The following is a 25,381-nucleotide window of genomic DNA, read 5'->3' on the forward strand; positions in this document are numbered from 1 at the left end:
CACTTTCTGTAAAAGCCCTCACAACAGCCTCAAATATTCTTCATGTGCTCATGTCTGGGCAACCATCTGCACACGGGAACAGTCAGGTTTGGGAGGCTCATCCAGCTATGGCACTTCTTCTACGTTACAGAAGAAAACGATTTTTAAAAATAGGTACTTTGCATGATACTACATAATTACCACCAGTTAAATTACTAACAACAACAACAAAAAAAAAAAAAAAAATCACAAGACTATCCAAAGAAAACATGGGGTGGGGAGGGGGGAACTAATTTGGTTCACAAAGAAAAACTAACAAAAACTCAGGAAAAAACTTTCTGTAACTTGTTCTGATTTTTCCTTAAAAAGAGTGTTCTCTCAAAGACAGAAAAGCAAACATCCCCAATCAATGCAAACACAATGAAAAAGTATATGTATTTCAAGCTTCACAAAAGTCAAGGAGATCTCTCTCTCCAGTACTGCTTCTCTGGATCCTCTATAGCTGAGGTCAAGGTAAATATGTTCAGCTCCACACTATTAAGATAAGTAACCAAAATCTGCTTCATTCACCATAATATCCTCCATAACTCTGGGTAAGTCCTATTTAAAAATTAGCAGTATCCATGTTCCTGGGGAGAAAGAATCAATATTGTGAAAATAACTATACTACCAAATGCAATCTACAGATTCAATGTGATCCCTATCAAATTACCAATAGCATTTTTTCACAGAAGTAAAATAAAAAATTTCACAACTCATATGGAAACACAAAAGACCCCGAATAGCCAAGGCAGTCTTGAGAAAGAAGAATGGAGCTGCAAGAATCAACCTTCCTGACTTCAGATTATATTACAAAGCTACAGTCATCAATACAGTATCACAATGGCACAAACATAGAAATATAGACCAACGGAGCAAGATAGAAAGCCCAGAAATAAACCCATGCACCTATGGGTACCTTATTTTTGACAAGGGAGGCAAGAATATACACTGGGGCAAAGTGCTGGGAAAATGAGAGCTACAGATAAAAGAATGAAATTAGAACACTTCCTAATACCATACACAAAGATAAACTCAAAATGGATTAAAGACCTAAATGTACGACCAGAAACTATAACACTCTTGGCGGAAAACATAGGCAGAACTCTCGATGACATGGATCAAAGCAAGATCCTCTATGATCCACCTCCTAGAGTAATAAAAACAACGGTAAACAAGTGGGACCTGATTAAACTTAAAACCTTTTGCACAGCAAAGGAAACTATAAGCAAGGTGAAAAGACAACCCTCAGCATGGGAGAAAATAAAAGCAAATGAAACAACTGGCAAAGGATTAATTTCCAAAACATATAAGGAGCTCATACAACTCAATGCCAGAAAAACAAACAATCCAATCAAAAGGTGGGGAAAGACCTAAACAGACATTTCTCCAAAGACATACAGATGGCTAACAAACACATGAAAATATGCTCAACATCACTTATTATTAGAGAAACGCAAATCAAAACTACAATGAGATATCACCTCACACCGGCCAGAATGCTGATCATCAAAAAGTCTACAAACAGTAAATGCTGGAGAGGGTAAGGAGAAAAAGGAACGCTCTTGCACTGTTGGTGGAAGTAAATTGATACAGCCACTATGGAAGACAGTATGAAGATTCCTTAAAAAACTAGGAGTAAAACCACTACATGACCCAGCAATCCCACTCCTAGGCATATACCCTGAGGAAACTGAAATTGAAAAAGACACATGTATCCCATTGTTTACTGCAGCACTATTTACAATAGCTAGAACATGGAAGCAACGTAGATGCCCATCGACAGATGAATGGATAAAGAAGTTGTGGTATATATACACAATGGAATATTACTCAGCCATAAAAAAGAACGTATTTGAGTCAGTTCTAATGAGGTGGATGAACCTAGAACCTATTATACAGAGTGAAGTAAGTCAGAAAGAGAAAGATAAATATTGTATTCTCACACACATATAACGGAATCTAGAAAAATGGTACTGAAGAATTTATAGGGCAGCAGTGGAGAAACAGACATAGAAAATAAGACTTACGGACATGGGGAGAGAGGAGGAGAGGGTGAGTTGTATGGAAAGAGTAACATGGAAACTTATATTACCATATGTAAAATAGATAGCCAACAGGAATTTGCTGTGTGGCTCAGGAAACTCAAACCGGGGCTCTGTATCAAGGTTCAAAAAGGGAGGGGACATATGTATACCTATGGCTGATTCATGTTGAGGTTTCACAGAAGAAAACAAAATTCTGTAAAGCAATTATCCTTCAAACCTCTGAAACAAGGTTTAGACTGCATTTCCCAATAAATTTCTGAAAGGCCTCATCGACCATGTTTAAAAAAAAAAAATTAGCTGTATCTTCAGAAAAGGCTGCCAACCAATACACACAGAAGGAATAACAATTGAAAATTCAGAAAATTTATCTTATTGCAATCACCTGGCAGTGAACAACCCAAGAAAGGATCATCAATAGATACTAAAGATTGCTGGGAAAAGGGATATTCTCACAGTCTCTCACAGATTACTTATTAATTACAAAGGACAGTAACAGATATACACTGTCTTAAATAACTAAATACTCAAATTTAGCACAATAATGGAACAAACAGCAGATGTAATAGAAGACACAGAATCATCTGTTATTATTTCTAAGAACAGAATGTTTATTAACCTTAATTTGGCCATGAGGAAACAGAATAATCAACAATATGGGACACTCGAGAGGACAACTGGCCCGGACTCAAAAAATGTCAACGTTGGACTTCCTTGGTGGTGCAGTGGGTAAGAAACTGCCTGCCAATGAAGAGGACGTGGGTTCGATCTCTGGTTCAGGAAGACTCCACTTGTGGGGGAGTAACTAAGCGGCTGCATCTTAACTACTGAGCCGCACTCTAGAGCCTGCGCTCTGCAACAGAAGTGGCTGACACCAGGAGCAGCCTGAGAACACAACAAAGAGCAGCCCCTGCTCGGCGCAGCGAGAGAAAGCCCACAGAGCAACACAGACCCAGCGCAACCCCCCAAAGACCACCACCAAAACCTCAGTGTCATAAAACGTGCAAATGGTAAAGGTGAGGGACTGTTCCCGATTGAAGACGTGACAACCTAATATAACAAGAGATGCTTGAGAAGATTTTGGGTTGTTTTAAAGGCCATTTGGGGAACAAATAGGATAATCTAGATATGAACTGTATTTGAATAACACTAGTATTTCCAGGCTAAATTCTTTGGGAGTGACAATCACATTGCAGATATGTAGTACGATGCTCTTGTTCTTAGAAAATACCTACTGAAGGACTAAGGGGTGAAATGTTGCAATGACTACAATTTATCGCAAATGGTTCAAGGGGGCAAAGCGGTATAAAATCCAGAGAGAGAACTCTCATACATTGCTGGTGGGAATGTAAAATGATAGTTACTTTGGAAAAAGATACTTGGGAGTTTCTTAAAAAGTTAAACGTAACTTTACAATAAAAAATGGCAGTTAATTCCTAGGTATCTACCCAAAAGAAATTAAAACACACATACAAAGTCTTGAAAATGAATGTTCATAGTGGTTTTATTCATGATAGCCAAGAAGGAGAAAAGATCCAAAGACCCATTAACTGGTAAATGGATAATCAAAACGTGGTATATATCAATACAATGGAAGATTACAACATAATACAATGGAAAATAAATAAAAATACTGATACAGGCTAAAACATGGATAAACACCATACAACACTAAGTGAAAGAAGCCACATACAAAAGAACCCTTATTATATGATTCCCTTCATATGAAAAGTAAAGAAAAAGCAACAATTCAGAGACAGAAAAAAAGTAGTGTTTGAAAAAATAAATAAAAATAAAATAAAATAAAGTAGTGTTTGCCTGAGGCTGGGAGTAGGATCGGGGATGAATTATAAACATGTAGACAAGATTTTATTGGACTGATACAAATATTATACAACTGGATTGCAGTGATGGTTGCTCAGTTCTGTAAACTTACTAAAAACCATTCAATTACCTATTTTAAATGGGTTAATTTATGATATGTGAGTTATATTCAATAAAGATACTGTAAAAATAAAGCAGACACGGTAAAATGGCAATTACACAGATATTCATTGTGCTAGTTTTTTAACTCTTCTCTAGTTCTGAAAGTCTTCAAAATGAAAAGCTGGGGGATAGATCAGAATGAACTCTGCAAAGCACACACTTACCCAAAATTAGTTTTTAACTGCAGATTTCCTAAAGGAAGTAAAAGGACAGAGCACAACTCTGAAAAGATTAGGATTAAATAAAAGAAGAACACAGTAGAGGGATTCCCTGTGGTTAAGAATCCGCCAGCCAGGGCAGGGGTTCGATCCCCGGTCCGGGAAAACCCTACATCCCACGGGGCAACCAAGCCTGGGGCCACAACTCCTAAGTCCACACACCCTGCGGTCCATGATCCACAACAAGAGAAGCCCTCGCGCCGCAACTAGAGAAAGCCCACATACAGCAACCAAGACCCAGCGCAGCCAGAAATAAAAACAAATATGGAAACCACTGTTTATAAATGAATTCAAAATAGTGGTTAGTTAAAAAAAAAACAACACAGTGGACCACGGTCCAATTTTTATCTGAGAATGTGATTAAAATTTTTTCTCTACTTTTAGGTATTATTTTTCCTAATTACACAATACATTTTCATTACAGAAAATCTGCAAATTAATGTGAAAAAGCATTAAAGTATAAAAAAGAAAATAAACAACTATATAACCTCACAGTGATTACCGTTTGTAGTTTGTTCTTTATCCTTCAGGTAAAAGCAGACCCACTTTAGTGAATGAAAGCTATCTAAATACACATCATAACCTGATCAGATATTCAACTGGTATACCGAAACTTTATATCACATCCAATCACATGAATCATAAGAATAAAACAAAATAAAAAAATTGTAGATGCAAATCCAATACTTCCTTTCAGCTTCCAATTAAAAATTTCATACTTTAGCCTCTCTCCCCCAAAAGCTTCCTAAAATTTAAGTACTGTACTATAGATTGAATGGATGCTTGTGTCCCTGCCCCAGCCCCAATTCACTGTGAAAACCTTAACTTCCAATGTGATGGTAATAGGAGGTGGAGCCTGTGCGAGGTGTTAAGTCATGAGGGTAAAGCCCTCTCAGGGAATGCAATCAGTGTCCTTATAAAAGACATCCTAGAGAGCTCCCTTGCACATTCCATCACATGAGGTTACAGTGAAAAGTCATCTGTAAGCCAGGACCCTCACCAGACATCCAATCTTTTGGCACCCTGATCTTGGACTTCCCAGCTCACAGTCTGTATTTTTGTTATAGCAGCCTGAATGAAGAAAAATGGGAGGGAAAAGTCAGAAAAATCACAAGGACAAAAGAAACAAGTGAGGAGACAACATATGGGGTCACTAGAAAGCAGGCAGACAAGTGTGTAAATGACTTAGCTGACCTGAAAAAGATGACTCCTCCTGGGTCAGCAATGAGAACAAGCAGAAAAGCAATCCAACTTAAAATGAGGATTCCCCTTTCAAAGGTTGAGAAACTAAGAGCACGGAGTACCCTACAAGTGAAGGTGAAGACATGGATAAAAACAGAAGTTATGCATTTATTTGCCCAAACTGCATTAGACCTCAGGTCCCCAATTCAGTCTGGTGACTGCCCCACCCTGGAGGAAATGGGTGGAGCTGTTAAGCCCTCAGTTAACAAACCCCACAGTCTGGCCCACAACTTCCAATTTACTTTTGTGTCCTACTCCTAAATAAAAGTAGATAGCTAAGAAACAAGTACTGAAGGTGAAAAGTAATATAAAAAACTAAAACAAGTAAACAGAAAAGGCAAATTGAAGAAAACAACTCTCAGGAGATCTTAGAAAGCAGAGCAAAAATTTTGTCAAAAGTTCATGAAAAGAGGGAAAAAAAAACAAAAACGTAAGACAGAAGACCAGGCCAAAAAATCCAGTATCTGAAAAATAGGCAATCTAAAGAAAGAGAACAGAGAAAACAAAGAGGAGGAAATCAAAGAATTCAAGAAAATTTCTAAGATCTAAGAAAAACAAATGGACAAACAGAACAAAATAGAAACAGAAATACAGAGAGAACAAACAGGTGGTTGCGAGAGAGAAGCAGCAAAGCGGAGGAAAGACATAAGCGAGGGAGAGTAAGAGGAACCTCCAGGTGCAAAAAAATGAGTCACAGTTATGGAAATATACAGCATGAGGAATATAAAGAGTAACCATCTTTGTACAGTGACACCCCATAACTACACTTACCAGACTTACTGTGGGGATCATGTTAAAATATACTGAGATATCAACTCACTATGTTGTGTGACAGGAACTAACATAGTGTTGCTGTAGGTCAATCATACTTCAAAAACATAACTCCTTAAAAAGATCAGATTTCTGGTTACCAGAGGCAGAGGGGGGAATTGCAGGAAGGCAGTCAAAAGCTACAAACTTCCAGATATATGATAAATAAGTACCAGGGATGTAATGTACAACACGATAAATATAATCAACACTGCCACATGTTATACACGAGAGCGAATTCTAAGAGCTATCTCACACGAAAAAATGTTTCTTCTATTTCAATTTTGTACCCATATGAGATGATGGATATTTACTAAACTTACTGTGATAATCATTTTATGATGTATGTAGTAAAGTCATTATGCTGTAAACCTTAAATTTATACAGTGCTGTATGTCAGCCAAGGGCTTTCCAGGTGGCTCAGTGGTAAAAGAATCCGCCTGCCAATGCAGGAGACACAGGAGACGCGAGTTCAATCCACTGGGTCAGGAAGAGCCCCTGGAGAAGGAAATGGAAACCTACTCCAGTATTCTTCCCTGAGAAATCCCATGGATGGAGGAGCCTGGTAGGCTACAGTACATGGGATCGCATAAGAGTCGCATTAGCGACTAAACAACAACATGTTAACCGAATCTCAATAAAACTGGAAGAAGAAAAAAATAAGAGATATTCCAAGAGAGAACAGTTTCCACACTAACAGGGCTCCCCAAAACTAAGCAGGACGTAAGAAAGCACAGGTGGAAATGCATCACGGTCAAGTTTCAGGACACTGGGGACACAGCTAAGTTACCAGAAGCTTCCAAAGAGGGAAAACGCAGAATTCAAAGAACAAAGCACCAGGACAGCATCACATTTCAACATTTTCACTGAAAAACACAAGATAAAGGAAGAATGCTTTCAAAAGTCTGAGAAAAATATTTCTAATCTTCAAATTGCTACCTAAACAATCCTGGGGTATTAACTAAACATCAGAGTAAAATAGTTCTCAGAATAAAAGTCAAATTTTATCTCCTCTACACTCTCTACTGGAGAAGGAAATGGCAACCCACTTCAGTATTCTTGCCTAGAGAATCCTGTGGACAGAGGAGCTTGGTGGGCTGCTGTCCATAGGGTCGTATAGAGTCGGACACGACTAAAGCGACTTAGCATGCATGCATGCGTTGGAGAAGGAAATGGCAACCCACTCCAGTGTTCTTGCCTGGAGAATCCCAGGGACGGAGGAGCCTGGTGGGCTGCCGTCTATGGGGTCGCAGAGTCGGACACGACTGAAGCGACTTAGCAGCAGCAGCAACACTCTCCATAGGAAGTTTAAAAACGGGGTCCAGGAAACTGAGGTTCCAACAAAGTGGGGGAGAATATGCAACAGACCAAGAGTTCTACCACTCCAGTAGGTCAAACACTCTGCAAGAGACTTCTTCACAAAGATAAACCTGATAGAGGACACCTGAAGTGTCTCAACCTAATGAGAAGAGATTTGTAATTGGTAAAGAGTTTGGGGATAACTGTTTTTAAACATCTGACCCCTATACTGAAAAAAATAGAATTTTCTGTATATCCTGTATATAGACGTTGTATAGATGTTGTACACCTGAACTTAATAAATAAAGTATTTTAAAACTAAGATGGAGCAAACCAAAAAATTAAGACAATTATTCCCCTTATAGCAGCAAAAGATTGTGCAGAAGAGGAAAAGGAATCCCAGCACACTAATGGCTCAAGGGTCAATGAGGATTTAAAATAGTTAAAAAAAAAAAAGAAAAACATAAACACTGAACACTGACTTAATTAAAATATGGGAGCATCAGAGAGGATTAATGTAACTAAAAATAACCACGTGCTGAGTACAACTCTAAATCTTTACACATATTAATTTATCCAATCCTCAGATATAAACAGATATAATAAGATATAAACTGATATTATCCTTTACATATAAGGAACCAAGGCACAGAGAGAATAAAACAACTTGCCAAAGGTCACACAGATAGTAAACAGTAGAAGCTTTGAACTTTGCTCTTCACCACATTGGCTCTCACAAAGTAACGTTCTCATCTCCCCATAAAAGTCAACAGATAATGGTCAAAACAAAAAAATCAACAGACTGGTAAAAACCCAAAATTCAGCTGAAAGACTGACTTTGGGGAATGAGACATACACACCAAAGCAACAGAAGAAGCTCAAAACCAAGCCCAAATATACATATAAGCACAGCACTTCAAATCATTGGGGCAAGATGTGAATTTCACAATGAATGGGAAAACTGACTAATCATCTGAAAAACATGTTAGATATCAACCCCAGCACACTGTCCAATAAATTTCAGCTATACAGAAGATTTACAAGTAAATTATGTGATCACAAAGAAAATAGATGTGAATAATTATATAACAATTAGGTGGGGGGAGGATTTCTAAGCAGAAATCAAAAAGGAAAAGACTGCTGGATTCAATGTCATAAAACTTCAGCAAAAAAACCTGCTACATGGTTTTAAAAAATTATAAACAATGTTAAAAAACAAACTGGAGGAAAGGCAAGCATTTAATAAGCTATTTTCCTGAATATGCAAATGGCTCACACAAATCAGTTAAAAAAAACAAATAGTAACAACCCAATAGAGGTGGAGAGAAAACACACACAAGTCATAAAACAATATAAATGGCTTCAGTAAAGTTGGGGGGAAAATGCAAATGGCCAATAAGGATAAAGAAAGATGTCCCACCTCACTCAGAATTACAGCAATACAAGTTAACAAGAATATATATTTATCCTATCCGACAAGCAACACGTAAAATACTATTCTTCCATTGCTAAGAGGGTGGCAAAACAAGCACTCCTTGTATATAGTAAAAATAAATATTGATACAATACTCAGGGTGAATTTGATACTATCAAAATTTAAATTGCCCACACACCTAGCCCTAGCAATCCCACTTCAGACTGCATCACAAGTTTGTATCAAGATACCTAATACCAGAGTAGCTTTATAAAACCAAGTACCTGTCCATCAGTAAGAAAGTAGCTAAACAAACTGTGGTCAGCCACAACTGAATACCACTGACCCATTAAAAAAAAGATGGTACACATTGTGAAGTTAAGCTAACTTAAGAACAGTTATGTACAGTATGATTCCCTCTGTGTGTGTGTGTGTGTATTTTAAAGCATGACGGGGATAAGACCTCTATATAGAGATGGTCCACCAATCTATCCTGCTCTCCCAGTTAAAAAAACTTGACAACTGAGGTGGATGATGGACCTGAAACGGCTTGACCTGAAGTCCACACTAATAACATGTCAAACTTTCTTTTAAAGCATTGAGCAGGGGCAAGTTTCTATATACAGGTAAAGGAATATTGTGAAGCCTTTAAAAATAAAAGGGTAAGGGCTTCTCTGGCAGTCCAATGGTTAAGACTTCGTCTTCCAAAGCAGGGGGTGTGGGATCAGCCCCTGTCTGGGGAGCTAAAATTCCACATGCCTCGGGGCCAAAAAACCCAAAACAGAAGCAATATCAGAGACAAATTCAATAAAGACATTAAAAATGATCACACTAAAAAAAAACTATTTAAAAAAGTGTAGGATCTTAAGAATTCTACAGGACTTGCCTGGTGGCTCAGACAGTAAAGCGTCTGCCTACAATGCAGGAGTTCCTGGGTCAGGAAGATCCCCTGGAGAAGGAAATGGCAACCCACTCCAGTATTCTTGCCTGGAGAATCCCACAGACGGAGGAACTTGGTGGGCTACCGTCCATGGGATCACAAAGAGTCAGACACAACTGAGTGACTGTCACTGATTAAGAATGGAGAAATGGTCACAAGATGTTTCTTTGTCGTTGCTGTTGTCTGGTTTTTTTGTTGCAGTATGCAGGCTCAGTAGTTGGGCAAATGGACTTAGTTGCCCTGTGGCATGGGGGATCTTAGTTTCCCAACCACAGATTGAACCCCCATCCCCTGCATTGCAAAGCAGATTCTCAGCCACTGGATCACAAGGGAAGTCCCATAATAAGAGATGTTTTAAGCGAAAACAGATAACAAATAGTGTGTATATGGGTTGAAGGGTATCCCTCTGAATTTATGTCCTCCCAGACTCTCAGAACCATAATCTTTTTGGAAATAATCTTTGTAGATGTAGTCATAAAAGATTTTCTTGTTTAGTTGCTAAGTTATGTCTGACTCTTCTGTGACCCCATGGACTGTAGCCTGCCAGGCTCCTCTGTCCATGGGATTTCCCAGATAAGAATACCGGAGTGGGTTGCCATTTCCTTCTCCAGGAGATATTCTGGACCCAGGGATCAAACCTGCGCCTTTTACATTGGCAGGCGAATTCTTTACAGCTGTGCTACCTGGGAAACTCCATAATTAGGTTGGGCCCTAAATCCAACTGGCTGGTGTACTTTTTAGGAGACACATCCTCCCGTTCCGGCCCTACACACACACACGCGCACGCACAGACACACACACAGGTGGAAAAAGGTCATGAGATTACTGAGACAGAAACGGGAGTGAGGCAACCACCAGCCAAGGAATACCAAGAAATACCAGGAGCTATCAGAAGCTAAGAGGTAAGGAAGAACCTTTCAAGGGGGCATGACCCTGGTGATGCCCTGAATTCAGACTTCCAGCTTCCAGAGTAAGAGAATAAATTTGTTTTTAGCCACCTAATTTGTGGTCATTTGTTACGGCAGTCCCAGAAACCTGTACAGTGTGTAAAATACAACAGTCAGGAGCAGAGTCTGGTCCCAGGCTGCTTATATTTTAGTCCTACCATATATTACCCACATAACTTTAGGTAACCTCTTTATTTTAACCTTACTCAGTCTCTAATTCTTTTCTGTAAAATGAGGGTAACAGTACTTACCTCTTAGAATTTTTATGAACATTAAATTATATATTAAGCTTAGTCACTTAAAACAATACCCAGAATATAGCAAATACTCCACTTCTGTAATTGCAAACACAGGTACAAACACAGTAGTATTAGAAAGATATAGATGAAAAAGTTAAAACTGTTTATTTCTGAGTCCTATAAGTATGGCTTATTTTTTTCTTTTTGGTACTTTCTAGCTTATATGTAACAAGATTTATACCCTAATAAAATTATTATTATTAAATTTTAAAATGAAATGGCAGCAGTTCCCAGTTACAGTTGTATGCAAACTCTATCCATCAGCTAATGATTTCCACTACTCAAAGCCGGCTATCAAAGTATTTTTTTAATTAAAAAGCAAAATTTACTTTAGAAGATAAAACACTGAAAAGCATTTAGAAGCACATGATTGTATCATTCAATCAATCATTAGTAAGCTGTTGCTGCACAATAGGCTATGAATCATTGACCTCAAGCACCTTAAGTCAAGTTCCAACTCCTGGAAACACACTGCAGACTCAAGGCTCAAACATTTTTAACAAAACACACTGTTCATTTTTAAAGTGAGTCTTTTCAAACTCAGTACACAGTAAATTCAATGGGGCTGAGTTTCATATTTGGAATAAATTGCTACTCTTCTCATACATTAACAAATCATTAGAAAATCACTTACAAAATCAATTGCCCTTCCACCAAGCAAAAAGTGTGTTAGTGTCATTTGCACATGGTGGCTTAATAAAGAGTTGTCTCGGACTTCCCTGATGGTCCAGTGGCCGAGAGCCCACCTGCCAAGGCGGTCTAACTCCCGCTCGGGGGCACGTTCTCCAGGACAGCAAAGCCCATGCGCCACAGCTGCTGAGTCTGTGCTCGAGAACTCCCAAGGTCCTCGCGCCCTACAGCCCGTTCTCCGCAACCAGAGAAGCCACCCCAAGAAGCCCGTACACCCAGACTACAGAAAGCCGGGGCGCAGCCAAAGGTAAAACAAATAATAAAATTTTTAAAAAAGAGCTAAACCTCTTCGGTGAGTTTTGGGTCCCTAAAAAGTTCAAATTATGAAGTGTGTTCTCTGACAATACCTCATGAGTAAATTCAGTCAAGCGCACTACTAGATGGTTTACTTACATATTTTGCTTTTAATACATTAAAACAAAGGTTTAACATGGAATCACTAGATGAGAATCTATTAATACAGTGAAGGCATTTTACTATATTTGAAGAAACCAAATCCACCACTGCATGGGTATTTTTTGTTGTTGCTGCTTTTTGTTGGTTTTTACTATGTGTTTTTTCTTATTGATGTATAGTTGATTTACAATGTATTAGTTTCACCACTGCACTGTCAATTTAAAAAGTGTATCTATTTGATCAGCCTATCCAAGTACCTTGTCAGCTAATTCAGTACCCACTGAAGCTAAAGAGGTGCAAGAGATATGGTACTCACTACTCTGGATAGGAAGAAGAGTTATTCAAATAGCAATACCACTATTAAAAATTTTTATACACATTTAATTTTTTATATGTATATACACATATATGAACTTCCCTGGTGGATCGGGTGAATCCACCTGCCAATGCAGGAGACGCCGTTCGATCCCTGGGTGAAGAAGATCCCCTGGAGAAGGAAATGGCGACCCACTCCAGTATTCTTGTCTGGGAAATCTCATGGAAGAGGAGACTGGTAGGCTACAGTCCATGGGGTTGCAAAAGAGTCGAAAACAACTTAGTGACTAAACAACACATAGACACACATGCATAAAAAAATTACCTGTGTATATGTATAAAAGCCTATAGATATGAAAATTTTCTAAAGGGTACAGAAGAAACAGTAGTGGCTATATCTAGAAAGGATAGTGGATTTTGCTTTTCATTATTTATCCAGAGGTTGCAAATGAGTGGCCCAAGGACCATATCACAACCACAGACGTGCTTTATTTGGCCCTCACAGTGTTTTTTTTTTTTTTCTCACAGTGTTTTAAAAATACTTAAAATGGTTGCCAACATTTGAAAATGAGGAAATTTCCCATAAAAATCTGAATTTCTGGTTTCTCTTGAAAAACTGGGAAAATCGAAGAACACGAGGCCCCATCCAATGGCCAAGTCTGGCTTAAGTATCACACTCCTATTTACAAAAGGCAAGTGCTTTCTAGCTCACATACACTTCAACTGCTCATGTCCACAGGCATTTTAGTTTGCAATTCCTGTTTAGACCCTTCTACACTACTTACCTGGAGGAGGAAATGGCAACCCACTCCAGTATTCTTGCCTGGAGAATCCATGGACCGAGGAGCCTGGCGGCCTACAGTCCATGGGGTCACAACAGTCGGACACGACTTAGCAACTAAACCACCACCACCACCACACTGCTTAATGGAAGGGCGTCCCTGATGACTCAGAGGTGAAGAACTTGCCTGTGAATGCAGGAGCCATGGGTTCGATCCCCGGTCCAGGAAGATCCCACATGCATGGAGCAACTAGACCCATGTGCCTCTTTAAGTACGGAGCCTGTGCTCTAGAACCCAGGAACCACAACTCCTGAAACCCACGCTCTAGAGCCCTTGAGCTGCAACAAGAGAAGCCACAACAATCAGAAGCTCGGTATATACTGCAACGAAGAACAAGCACAACTATAAATAAAAACTTTGAAAATATACATATAATGGCAAAGATCCAAGAGAACTTTTAGAAAGTTTACAAAATGCTTTCCCAATTCACATCTATATAACTACAAATGTTACCTAATATTGAATAATACATTCTCTCATAAACTGATTACAAAGGATATTTAGTACAAGGAGACATGCCTAGAAAGGCAGATATATAATATGGGGGAACCAACCTGTAGAGGGTTCAAATTTCTTCCAGAAACAATATTTTTGTTGCTACTTAAATTTTAATTTGCTTTCATGTCATGAATGCCCAATTTAAACCTACAAACAAAAAAGCCTGAAAGGAAGCTTATTTTATAGAACTTGTTTCTTCTAATAGCACTAGACTTTAAGACTTTCATAAAAACAAAATATTTACTCTCATCTACCTTCAGGCAAGTATTTATTAGTACTTTAACAAGTATTTATTGAGCACCTACACATACACAGCATTGCATCAGATGCTTAGGGAGAAACAAAGGTTGTTAGGGGACATGTCCCTCTCCAGGGAGTGTATTATATATGATATCTGTGTGTTGCAAAGAATCATATATGATGTTATTAAAAAGGCAAGATTTGAGTTCAGAGAAGAAAGCACTACCAAGAATTAATGTCCCAATTGGAAAAAAAAAAAAAAAGGATTTCATGAGGTATAAAGAGGAAATAATAGCATGTGATTCAGAAAGACTGACCTGGTAGGGGGATGTCCACAAAACAGACTGCAGGAGAGGAGCCTGGTGCAAAACACCAGTTTGGAGACTCCTCCAATGTTACCCTGTTAAAGAGGTAACATAATCTATCAACTAAAGTGATGGCAAGGAGAATGGAAAAAGGACAGTTGGGAGGTGCACTGTAGAGTGAAAATGAACTGGATTTGGCAAGTGATCTGGGGTGTTCACGAAGGAGAGGGCATAGGAAGTAACTCAGTTCAAGGCTTCTGTCTGGAGACCACTGGAGCTGTTAACAGAACAGAGAAAAGTCAGAAAAAATTGAAAGACTGGGGACGGGCTAGAGGAGACTGACCTTTTCTACATACATTTAGTTTTGGGTGCCGATAGAACATAAGTTTTTTCCCCCAACAGAAAACCATGCTCACTTTTCTTGCCCAATTTTCAGTGGTGGGCAAAGATAGTAAAGTACATACTAAAGAAAATTAAAGGATATATTTAGTGCAGAGTCAATGAGAAGCCAGTTCCAGAGCATATGATATGACAAAATTAAACTACAGAATAAAGATGGACTCCCACCTCAACAAAATGCAAAAATTAACTAAAAATAGATCAGTGACCTAAATATAAGAACTGAAACCATAAGATTCTTAGAAGAAAACAGAGGTAAATCTTCACGATCTTGGACAGGCAATGAATTATTAGCTGTAACACCAAAAGCGCAAGCACCAACAAAAAATTAAACCTGACCTTATTAAAATTAAAAACATTTATGCACCAAAGGACATTAACAAGAAAATTTAAAAACAATCCACACACACACACAAAAAAACAATCCACAGAACTGTAGAAAATATTTGCAAATCATATCTGATAAGGGTCTAATATATCCAGAATATATAAAGAACTCTTATATAACCGAACAATAAAAGGACAGTCCAGTTAGAAAACCAGCAAAGGACTTGAATAGACATTTCACCAATAAAGATATACAAATGGCCAACAAACATATAAAAAGACATTCAATACGATGAGTAACCAGAGAGATGCAAATCAATCTCACAATGAGGTACCACTTCAGACTCATTTTAATATAAAAATGGCATACAAGTGTTAGCAAGTTTGTAGAAAAATTGGTACACACCCTCAACCTTGCTAGGGGAATGTATCAGATTGCTGCAAAAGTAATTGCGGTTTTGCTCTGCTGAATTTTGATGTTTGATATTGGAATACATTCTTAAATAAATGTGGTTATGTTTAATGCACATTTCTTGCTTCATTTTTCTTGCTAATGACTTGCTATTTTACATTTATTTTAGACTACAGAAATGATGTTAGACAAAAAGCAAAGTCAAGCGATTTTCTTATTCAAGTTCAATATGGGTCATAAAACAGTGGAGACAACTCGCAACATCAACAATGCATGTGGGCCACGAACTGCTAACAAACATACAGTACAGTGGTGGTTCAACAAGTTTTGCAAAGGAGACAAGAGCCTTGAAGATGAGGAGCATAATGGCCAGCCATCAGAAGTTGAAAATGACCAACTGAGAGATCAAAGCTGATTCTCCTACAACTGCAGAAGTTGCTGTCGAACATTCTTTGGTCATTTGCATTTGAAGCAAATTGAAAAGGTGAAAAAGCTGGGTAAGTGGGTGCCTCTTGAGCTGCCCCCTCAAAAAATTCAGTGTTTTGAAGTGTCTTCTCTTTTTCTATGCAACAATGAACCATTTCTCAGATTGTGACATGCAATGAAAAGTGAATTCTAGGGCTTCCCTGGTGGCTCAGTGGTAAAGAATCCACCTGCAAAAGCAGGAGACACAGGTTCGATCCCTGGTCCAGGAAGATCCCACACATGTCATGGAGCAACTAAGCCTGTGCACCCCAACCACTGAGCCTGTGCTCTAGAGCCCGGGAACCCCAACTACTGAACCCACGTGCCGCAACTATTGAAGCCTGTGCACCCTAGAGTCCATGCTCCCCAACAAGAGAAGCCACTGCAATGAGAAGCCCTTGCACCCCAAGTAGAGAGTAGCCCCCGCTTGCCATGAGAGAAAAGCCAACACAGCAACAAAGACCCAGCACAGGCAAAAAAATACATAAATAAAAAAATTTTTTTAAGTGGATTGTATACAACAACTGGTGATGATCAGCTCATGCTTGGAGAGAGAAGAAGCTTCAAAGCCAAACTTGCACCAAAAAAGGTCACAATCACTGTTTGGTGGTCTGCTGCTGCCAGTCTGATCCACTAAGCCTTCTGAATCCTGGCGAAACCATTACATTTGAGAAGTAGAGACGTGTGCTCAGCAAATGGATGAGATGTACTGAAAACTCCAACACCTACAACCAGTCTTAGGTCAACAGAAAGGGCCCAATTCTTCTTCATGACAACGCCTGACTGCAGGTCACACAACCAACGCTTCAAAAGTTGAATGAATTGGGCTACGAGGTTCTGCCTCATCCATCATCTGACCTCTCACCAACGGACTACCACTTCAACCATCTCAACAACTTGTTACAGGGAAAATGCTTCCACAACCAGCAGGAGGCAGAAAGTGCTTTCCAAGAGTTCACTGAATCCTGAAGCTCCGATTCTTATGTTACAAACTTACAAACTTATTTCTCATTGGCAACAATGTATTCATTGTAATGGTTTCTATTTTGATTAATAAAGATGTGTTTAGGTCTAGACAGTCTGAAACTGCAATTACTTTTTCACCAACCTAATAAATGACTCAGCCAGAGTGGACAACAGTTTGGTGGCTCCTCAAAAAGTTAAACACAGAATTACCATATCACCCAGCAATTCAACTATGTATATATCCAAAGACCTGAAAACAAGTACTCAAACAAATACATCAAAGCTCATACTCACAGCAGTACTATTTACAATAGCCAAAAGGTGGAAATGGCTCGAAATGTCCACCAAGAGATGAATGGACAAACTGCGTTATACACATACAATGGAATATTACACAGCCATTAGTGGTTTGGTCACTAAGTCGTGTCTGACTCTTGCAACCCCACGGACTGTAGCCTGCCAGGCTCCTCTGTCCATGGGATTCTCCAGGCAAGAATACTGGAGTGGGTTGCCATTTCCTTCTCCAAGGGATCTTCCCATCCCAGGAATCAAACCCAGGTCTCCTGTATTCAGGCAGATTATTTACCGACTGAGCTACAACGGAAGCCACATAACCATTAGAAGGAATGAAGCACTGATGGATATGAGACACAACACACATGAAGTCTGAAAGAAGTCACACACAAAAAGGAAAAATATTTTATGATTCCATTTATATGAAATATCCAAAATAGGTATACTCCTAGAGAAAGAATTCAGACTGCCAGAGGCTGGGTGGAGAAAGGAATAGGAAACAACTTCTTAGTGGGTGTGGGGTTTCCTTCTGGAGCGATGAAAATGTTTCAGCTAGATAAATGTATGGTTGCACATCATGAATACATAAATGCCACTTGAATTGTTCCCTCTACCATGGTTCAATTTTAACTCAATTTCACCGCAATTTTTAAAAAATCAACAATATTCCAAAGCAAAAATAAGAATAAGCTCCAACTCTTGTTCACTTCTGATCACATTCTTGCCAAGTCAATCATTCAGACAGCTCTGTTCCACTTGCTCCTTCCTGGTTTCACTCAGGAAACCTAACATGACACAACTTTTCCATCAATTCAAATCCCCCAACCATGTCAAACCTTCTAAGAGAAAAGCAACCTGCCCATGGTAAGCAGTCAGTATTTGTGAATCACTGGTTCTGTCTGATTCAGTCCATCCCTACCAGTTCTGAAACTTTCCCCAGTTAATTCAGCATCAATATATGCATGTTTCTTCCTTATTATCCCCAAGCTTTTTCTTAGTTTCAGGCATGTTCTTTCCCTACTAGAGAGCAAATGATGATAGAGGCTGTCTCCTGCTTTGTATTACACTATCTATCAGGGGTCCATCCAAAATACATTTGTTTAAATACTGTCTGGTTGAGGGAATTCTTTGGTAGTCCAGTGGTCAAGACTCGGTGCCCAGAGTCAGTCCCTGGTCAGGGCACTAAGATCCCACAAGTCGTGCGGCCAATAAATAAATTAATTCCGTCGGGTTGAGTTTTTGCTGTTATGTGCTAAACAAATTGAGGTGGGGAGTCAGAAGATAAGAGGTGGTAAAGAAACACCTCCACCCACCCTAGCTATAATGGAGACTAGTTCTGACTTGATTTATAATCAGAAATGCAGGTCTCACAGCAATTGAACAGTACAGGACAACAATCTAGTTTTTACCATCCTCCTTTTAAAACTAAAAGGAGTGTGGATGTACCATTTGGAAACTATTTTACATTACACCCAGACTCCCAACCTTTGTGTGCTGCTCAAAAAAGACCCCAAAATAAATAAATAAGTGGGGAAGAAAGTCCAAAGCAAGAACTTCCAACCTTCTTAAAAATGCAACAGCGTGGACAACACTCTATCGCGGTTATGCAACCCTTCCTACTCTGTTCCTTAAAGCTGCTGCTTGGCATACATTTTTAAAGGAAACCATCATTAACATGTTTTAATCTGTCATAAAGGGACTTCTAGATTCATACCTATACACCAGCGAGTGGATCAGTAACTCATTTAGCATACATGTGACTGAGAAACAGATCTATCTGATCAGGCAGGGGAGATCAGAGAAGTACAGCTGATTTTCACCTCCAGGTTCTGGATTCCACTTCACTGCACAGCAGTTATACCTTCATGTTACCCAGAACGATACCTCTGACAAAGTTGAAAGTCTACAGGACATTATTTAACAAAAATGTTTTCCCCCGAGTTATTTTTCTAAAAAAACATCTGTTCCATCCATAGTGGGTGCATGCAGTCTTCCAAAAAAGAAACACTGCTTCCTGAAGATACCTGTAGGCAACCTAGGATGCTGCAACACCCAAACTGCAAAGCACTAGCCTAATGAATGCTGTTGTTCAGTTGCTAAGTCATGTCCTGCTCTTGTGAGACCCTACAGACTATAGTCTGCCAGGCTTCTCTAGGTGCATGGGATTTTCCAGGCAAGAATACTGGAGCAGGCTGCCATTTCCTTCTCCAGGGGATTCTCCTGACCCAGGGATGAAACCCGAATCTCCTGCACTGGCAGGTGGCAAAACAGTGGAGTCTACCACTGGCCACCAGGGAAGGCTAGCCTAATGAATAGGAGGGACAGAACTACCAACACTGTCTATATGCTCGCCAAAGGCAATTAACTTATCTCTTTAATGAGAAATAGGGCTTTCTCAGGTGGCCCTAGTGGTAAAGAACCCTCCTGCCAATGCAGGAGACATGAGAGATACAGGTTTGATCCCTGGGGTCGGGAAGATACCCTGGAGTAGGAAACGGCAACCCACTCCAGTATTCTTGCCTGGAGAATCCTATGGACAGAGGAGCCCGGTAGGTTCCTCTGGGGTCACAAAGAGTCGGACACGACTGAAGCGACTTAGCACGCACGCATAATGAGAAATAACTTCCACATTAATGTCCTCTAAAAAAAACTAGAAGTGTTATTCACCTCTTGTGACAAATGCTAAAGAATAACTCACCTTGAAAACATAACAGAGACAAATGACTTAGAGGGAACACAACTGAATTTAAAATCTTATGTTTCACTAAACTGTACATTTAAAACTGATTAAAAATCATAAATTTTATATTATGTATATCACACCACAATTAAACTCTGCTCTCAATCTTGTTGGTTTTTGTTAGGGAAAAAATAAATCTATCAGATTACATTAAAGAATGAGAAACCATTAAATTGAATGTTTTTAAATTACGTATGGTTGAAAACTTCTAGTGATTTGTATTAATAGAGACTTTCTGACCTTTTAAGGAAGGTGTTTATTAGATATTCTTCTCTAAGGAGGACATAAACAAATGAAAAAAGCTTAAATTACAGAAAGAAAGATTTTTGACATAATTCTAACTAGGAAAGTAATTAAACACTACATTAAGGTACCACACAAATCTCTGCCCTTGAGGGTTCAAGAATAAGCTATCCTGGAAGAGTTAAATGCAATCTTGGAGGAAAAACTGGAATGAACCAGAGAATCTTAAGCCAGCTTCGAGTTTCAAAATTCCAAGTTCTATACTCACAGCTTAATAGTGTCTTTAGAAAACATTCCACCTATAGAAAGTTATTCCAATACACAATTAGCTTGTGTAATACACAATCTAATACACAATCTCAGCTTGGTTTCAGATACTGGGTTCCTTCACAGTACCATTTATGTACTTTATATACTCAGGAACTGAAAATTGACTACTTTTGTTAAGAGGCAGTTCCACCAATCTCTGGCAACAGAGCTGCCAGCTCAGGTATAAACAGTACAAAACTGAAATAATACTGGGTTCTAAAATAAATAGAAATACCTACATAATGCACATCCAACCTAAGACTTTAAAAAAAAAATCTGTTTACAGGGTAGGTAATTTATAAGGCCAAAACACTCGACTTTGTCAGTTTTCAACAGTTTCTTAAAAAGTTGCTGGTTAACAACAACAGAAAATAAATTCTTACTTTTGAAAACAAACACATGGTCTTCCCAAATAGGGTTTCATTTTAGAAGACTCATTTTAAGCCTTCATTTTAAAACTATTTTTATTTTACCACATTTTTTTAAACCATCACTAGACAACTGAATGGCGGTTATTTACTACAACCCAAAACAGGCACTTAGGAAGTCACAGTAAGGTTAATCATCTCAAATCAACAGGTTAACCACAGCAATTTGAGAGAAGTTTTGGCAACCTGCATCAGGACTATTTCAAAAGTTTCAAAGTCAGACATTAAATGACACTTAAAAACAATATATTTCTAGACTTTAGATATTTAACACACAAATATTTTGACCAAGTATGCATTCATGTATGTATTTTATTTTAGCTAGACTTTATTAATTATAATGAGTATTTGTTTAAAATAAAAATCTAACAAGACAAATTTAGCCAGGTGAACATTGGAATCAAAACACAATACTGGATTATGAAGCTAACTGCTTTCATTGGAAAAAGAATAACAAGCCTTCCTTCCTTCCGTTCACAAATTTTTCACTTTATAATCAAAGAAAATAAATAACATACGACTTCCACAGTCAAAAAAAATAGGTAATGTACTTACAGCTGAGTTATCACTTAATAGTCTGGATTCTTAAGAAGTTACTGACTTCTAACTGCTTTAAAACCAGAATACATTTGTAATGGCTCACTCCTTCGCTCAGAAATGTATCACACCTTGTTTTACACAGAGATAACATCTTTTCAGAACACATGCTACTCTGTCACTAAGCTTAATAATTTTTAGATAAAATTCAAATAAAATTTTTATAATGCAACCATAATTTTTTTTTCTTATCCACACTAAGCCTCACCTTTCACAACACTTAAAAACAATCTTAGATGTTAAACATATATACCTCAAGCATATAAAATTTATTACATTGTTTTTGTAGCCATAATAATTGGCCAAATAAATACTGACTCTAAAAAACTAAGAACTTATTAGGGCAGGATTTAAATGGTACAATTCACAAGAAGGTAGGGAGAAATAATGATTTCTACCAAACTGGCAGCAAAAATATGCCAAGTTTCCTACATTGAACTAGTGTAAACAAGGAAGAAAAGGACCTGAGGGTGGGAAGCAGGCAGGCAAGGGCACAACCCTCCTCAAGATATAGCTTTACTTCCAAATTTCACCAGGGTAATACCTCTGCTGTGTTTTCAATAACCCCTGTCACTCTCTATTAAACACACAGGCTGGTGCTCAGAAAACGACTGGAAGCTGAAGTCCCTGTTGGACATAAAAGTGGGGATCAGAAATACTTCTAAACATCTAGGAAGTCAACCCCACTCTTACTATATCAACTTTAAAGATAAAACAACAGGAATCACCAATGATGTCACACACAAAAATATTCACACATCACCTTTGGAGCCACCACAGCTACAAAACTCGCATTTATAAGATAAGCACCACTCAGGATAGGGTTGGATGAGAAAGGGTTGGATAAAGACAAAGCTTACAGACTCTTTTTCTGGCATTGCTTGAGGCATCCAGTAGACACGGAATAAAGGGGAGCCTGGCTCTAGAAGTCATGCCAAAAGAAACAAGATTCCACATGCCAGGAGACTGAGTGCCCAACAGAGAGCAAAGGGCAATAATCTCACGGTTTTCTGACCAAAGAAAGATGAGCTGCTTCACCTGAAATCCTTTCAAAGGAAGCTTAATGGTCTCCACTTCATCACTCACCTTGAGTGAACTCGACAACCCCTCCTCAGAGAACAAGGGGAAACCTTGCTTATCAGAAATAGCAAGTGCTCCACCCAAAACCAAGAAACACTCCTGTAGTCTAAGTTATCATGGCCTTCTGTCCCAAATCAGTCTTCTACTAGAAGACTCCAAGCCAAAAAGTCAAGTTCTCCATTTTCCCAAACATCTAACAACCCAGAATTTTTTTTCCCGTAAGTGCCTCTGAGATAATCCCCTCTCCCTTCCCGCACTCTGGAGCCCAGGGCTCCAATCCCGTCAGAAAAGTTCCCTCCCTCCTCTCCTTCACTTTTCTTCAGGTTTTCCCCAGACCCTGCCCCCCGGGGCTAGCACGCCCGGTCCTCCATTAGTAGATCCCACCCCTTCCCTGGCACAGCTCTTCGGAAAGTCCTCTTTCTTACCCTACTCACTTGTCCTCCCCTGTAAAGTTTTCCCCTTTTTCCTGTCGGTTCTCGAATGGAGACACACACTTTAAGAGAGACGCACACAAATGATCTGTTCTCAGTTCTTAACTCCCAAGTCTCACTCGTGCGCCAGGTTCTGCCACAGCACCTAGTTCTCTCCCGGAGTTTCCCCTCAACCCCCGTCATCTTCAGCCTCTAACTCCATACCCCAAGCTTTTTTTCCACTCCGCAAATTCTGATTTTCCGCTTTACTTTTAGCCAACGCCACGGCCCCCTTCTTCCCAGGTGGACCCCGTTCCTCGATGCTCAAGCCCTTTTCCTCCTCTTCCCACGTTCCTCGGCCGCTAATAACACTCCTCGGAACCTCAGCACCAGCGCCCCCCCCCCACCTCCCTTCCGCCTCTCCTGCCCTCCGTGGCCCCCCAACTCTCCTCCTATGTCCCCCTCCAGCCCTGCTCGGGCCCCTAATTCCTCCCAGGCCCCGAGGGCTCCCCACACGCCCTCCCCGCCCCTGGAGAGGGGTGTCCCTCAGAGCCTGCCCGGCCCGCCCTGCCGCCAAGCTCGGGTGTCCCTTCCCTTCCCCTCGGGGCCCCGAGGCCGCTGCCAGGGGCTGGCGCGGCGGCGGAGCCGGCTCACCAGTTGGTCATGTCCAGGAAGAAGGCGCAGCCGGCCGGGTTGAGCTGGAAGCCGAGCAATCGCTGAAACTCGGAGATGAGCACGTCCTTGTCCGTGGTGCCCAGGCAGCTGAACTTCTGCATCAGCTCGGGGTCCAGGTCCACGTCCATACCCTCCATGGCTGGGGCCGGACACTCGCTTCCCCGCCTCCTCACAACCAAGCAGCCGCCGCGCCGCCGGGCCCGGGGACCGGGAGGGGGCCCGCTGCTAGCTGGCGCCGCGAGCCCGCTCCGCTGAGGTAGGCCCCGGGCCTCTCACCGCCTCATCGGGGTAAACTCTCTCAGCCGCTCACTCGCTCTCGCGCTCCCCCCCCTCCCACCCCCCCCGGCGCCGCCGCCTCCGCCGCCGCCGCCTCTAGCTGCGCCGCCGCCTCCGCCTCCTCCCGCGCCGCGCCCACTGCGCAAGCGTCGCCCGCCTAGGCCCCGCCCCTTCCTCTATAGGAGGCCCGCCCTCAGTGGCGTCACAACCCCGTGACGTCCCCCGCGTGACCTCACCGCGGTGGGGCGAGGGGGCGGGCGGAGGGAAGGAGGAAGGGGAAGGCCGGGCGGCACGGGGAGGTGACTCGGGCCTTGACCTTTTCCTCGCCCCGCCCCAACCCTGAGGAGGAGGAGTTAAACCCGCGGGCTTGAGCAGGGGGAAAGCTGCGGGGCTCTTGGTCTACGACCGCGTGAACATTTTGGAGGTGAGGAAACGGACGTCGGGAAAGAAACTAGAGACCAGGACGAGATCCAAGTACTAGATTGCACGCAGGACCTATTCTTCGCAGCCAGGGCTTTGCCCCTCGCGCTGGAAGGGCTTGTTTGCATAAGTTTCTAGAGCTGCTTTCGCAGAGGGATAATGCCCCGAATAGTTGGTTACCGGCCACACACTGGGTGGCACCGGTGCTGTTTTGTTATGCAACGGTAGTCTCCAGTCTCCGGAAAGTAAAGGAGGCCTCGGTGCAAACGGCAATCACGGGTCCATGCGAACATCGCATATAATCTGCCACCCACTCCGTCGACACCAAGCCTCTCAAAATAAAGTTGAAGTCATGAGAATGTGACCTGTCTTGTTTCGTTTTTAGAAGGCAAAGTGTTACTGTGCATATAGTACATATAGTACCTGATCAAGGCCCCATTTCAAAACTAAAGAATAAGAATGGCATAGGGACTACTTTGTCTACCTCCCTTCATTCCTTCTTTCAGCAGGTTTGCCCGACACTCTCCTACATCCCCATGGGGGAAGGATGAATAAGAAATGATCTCCTGCCTTTAAGTGGCTCTCTGTCTTAAGGAAACCAAGATCCAGAAAGTTTGTATGCCTTGTCCGAAAATACAGAGCCGCAGAACTAGAAACTTATCTTTCATTCCTATGTTTTCCATAACAATTTCAACAAGTAGACAGCTAGAATAAGAGATCAGTAGCATCTGGGGTACCATGAGATTTTGGAAAGGCAAAAGGATTCTACTTCCTTCTGTCCTACTACCAAATGAGACTAAAAGGTTTTAAAAGCTTCTGAGGTCCCACACGTTTGG

At 40.6% G+C, this 25,381-nt stretch overlaps 1 protein-coding gene across 6 annotated transcripts in view; it reads right to left on the bottom strand.

The window, feature by feature from the left end:
• Positions 1-24,253, bottom strand: part of ILRUN (inflammation and lipid regulator with UBA-like and NBR1-like domains) — a 110,693-nt gene extending 86,440 nt beyond the window's left edge. For 2 of the 6 annotated variants that reach the window (XM_043907216.1, XM_043907222.1), the window contains exon 1: positions 23,829-24,248. In XM_043907216.1, coding sequence (XP_043763151.1) covers positions 23,829-23,986 — 158 coding nt within the window. In that variant the 5' untranslated portion in view covers positions 23,987-24,248. Of the gene's footprint in view, positions 1-13,587; positions 13,727-23,828 lie in introns of those variants that run through there. The other 4 variants (XM_043907219.1, XM_043907220.1, XM_043907218.1 and 1 more) reach the window with 4 other exon arrangements.
• Between the last annotated feature and the right edge of the window lie 1,128 nt (positions 24,254-25,381).

This window comes from Cervus elaphus, chromosome 7 (genome assembly GCF_910594005.1).
Source record: "Cervus elaphus chromosome 7, mCerEla1.1, whole genome shotgun sequence".
Lineage (NCBI taxonomy): Eukaryota > Metazoa > Chordata > Mammalia > Artiodactyla > Cervidae > Cervus > Cervus elaphus.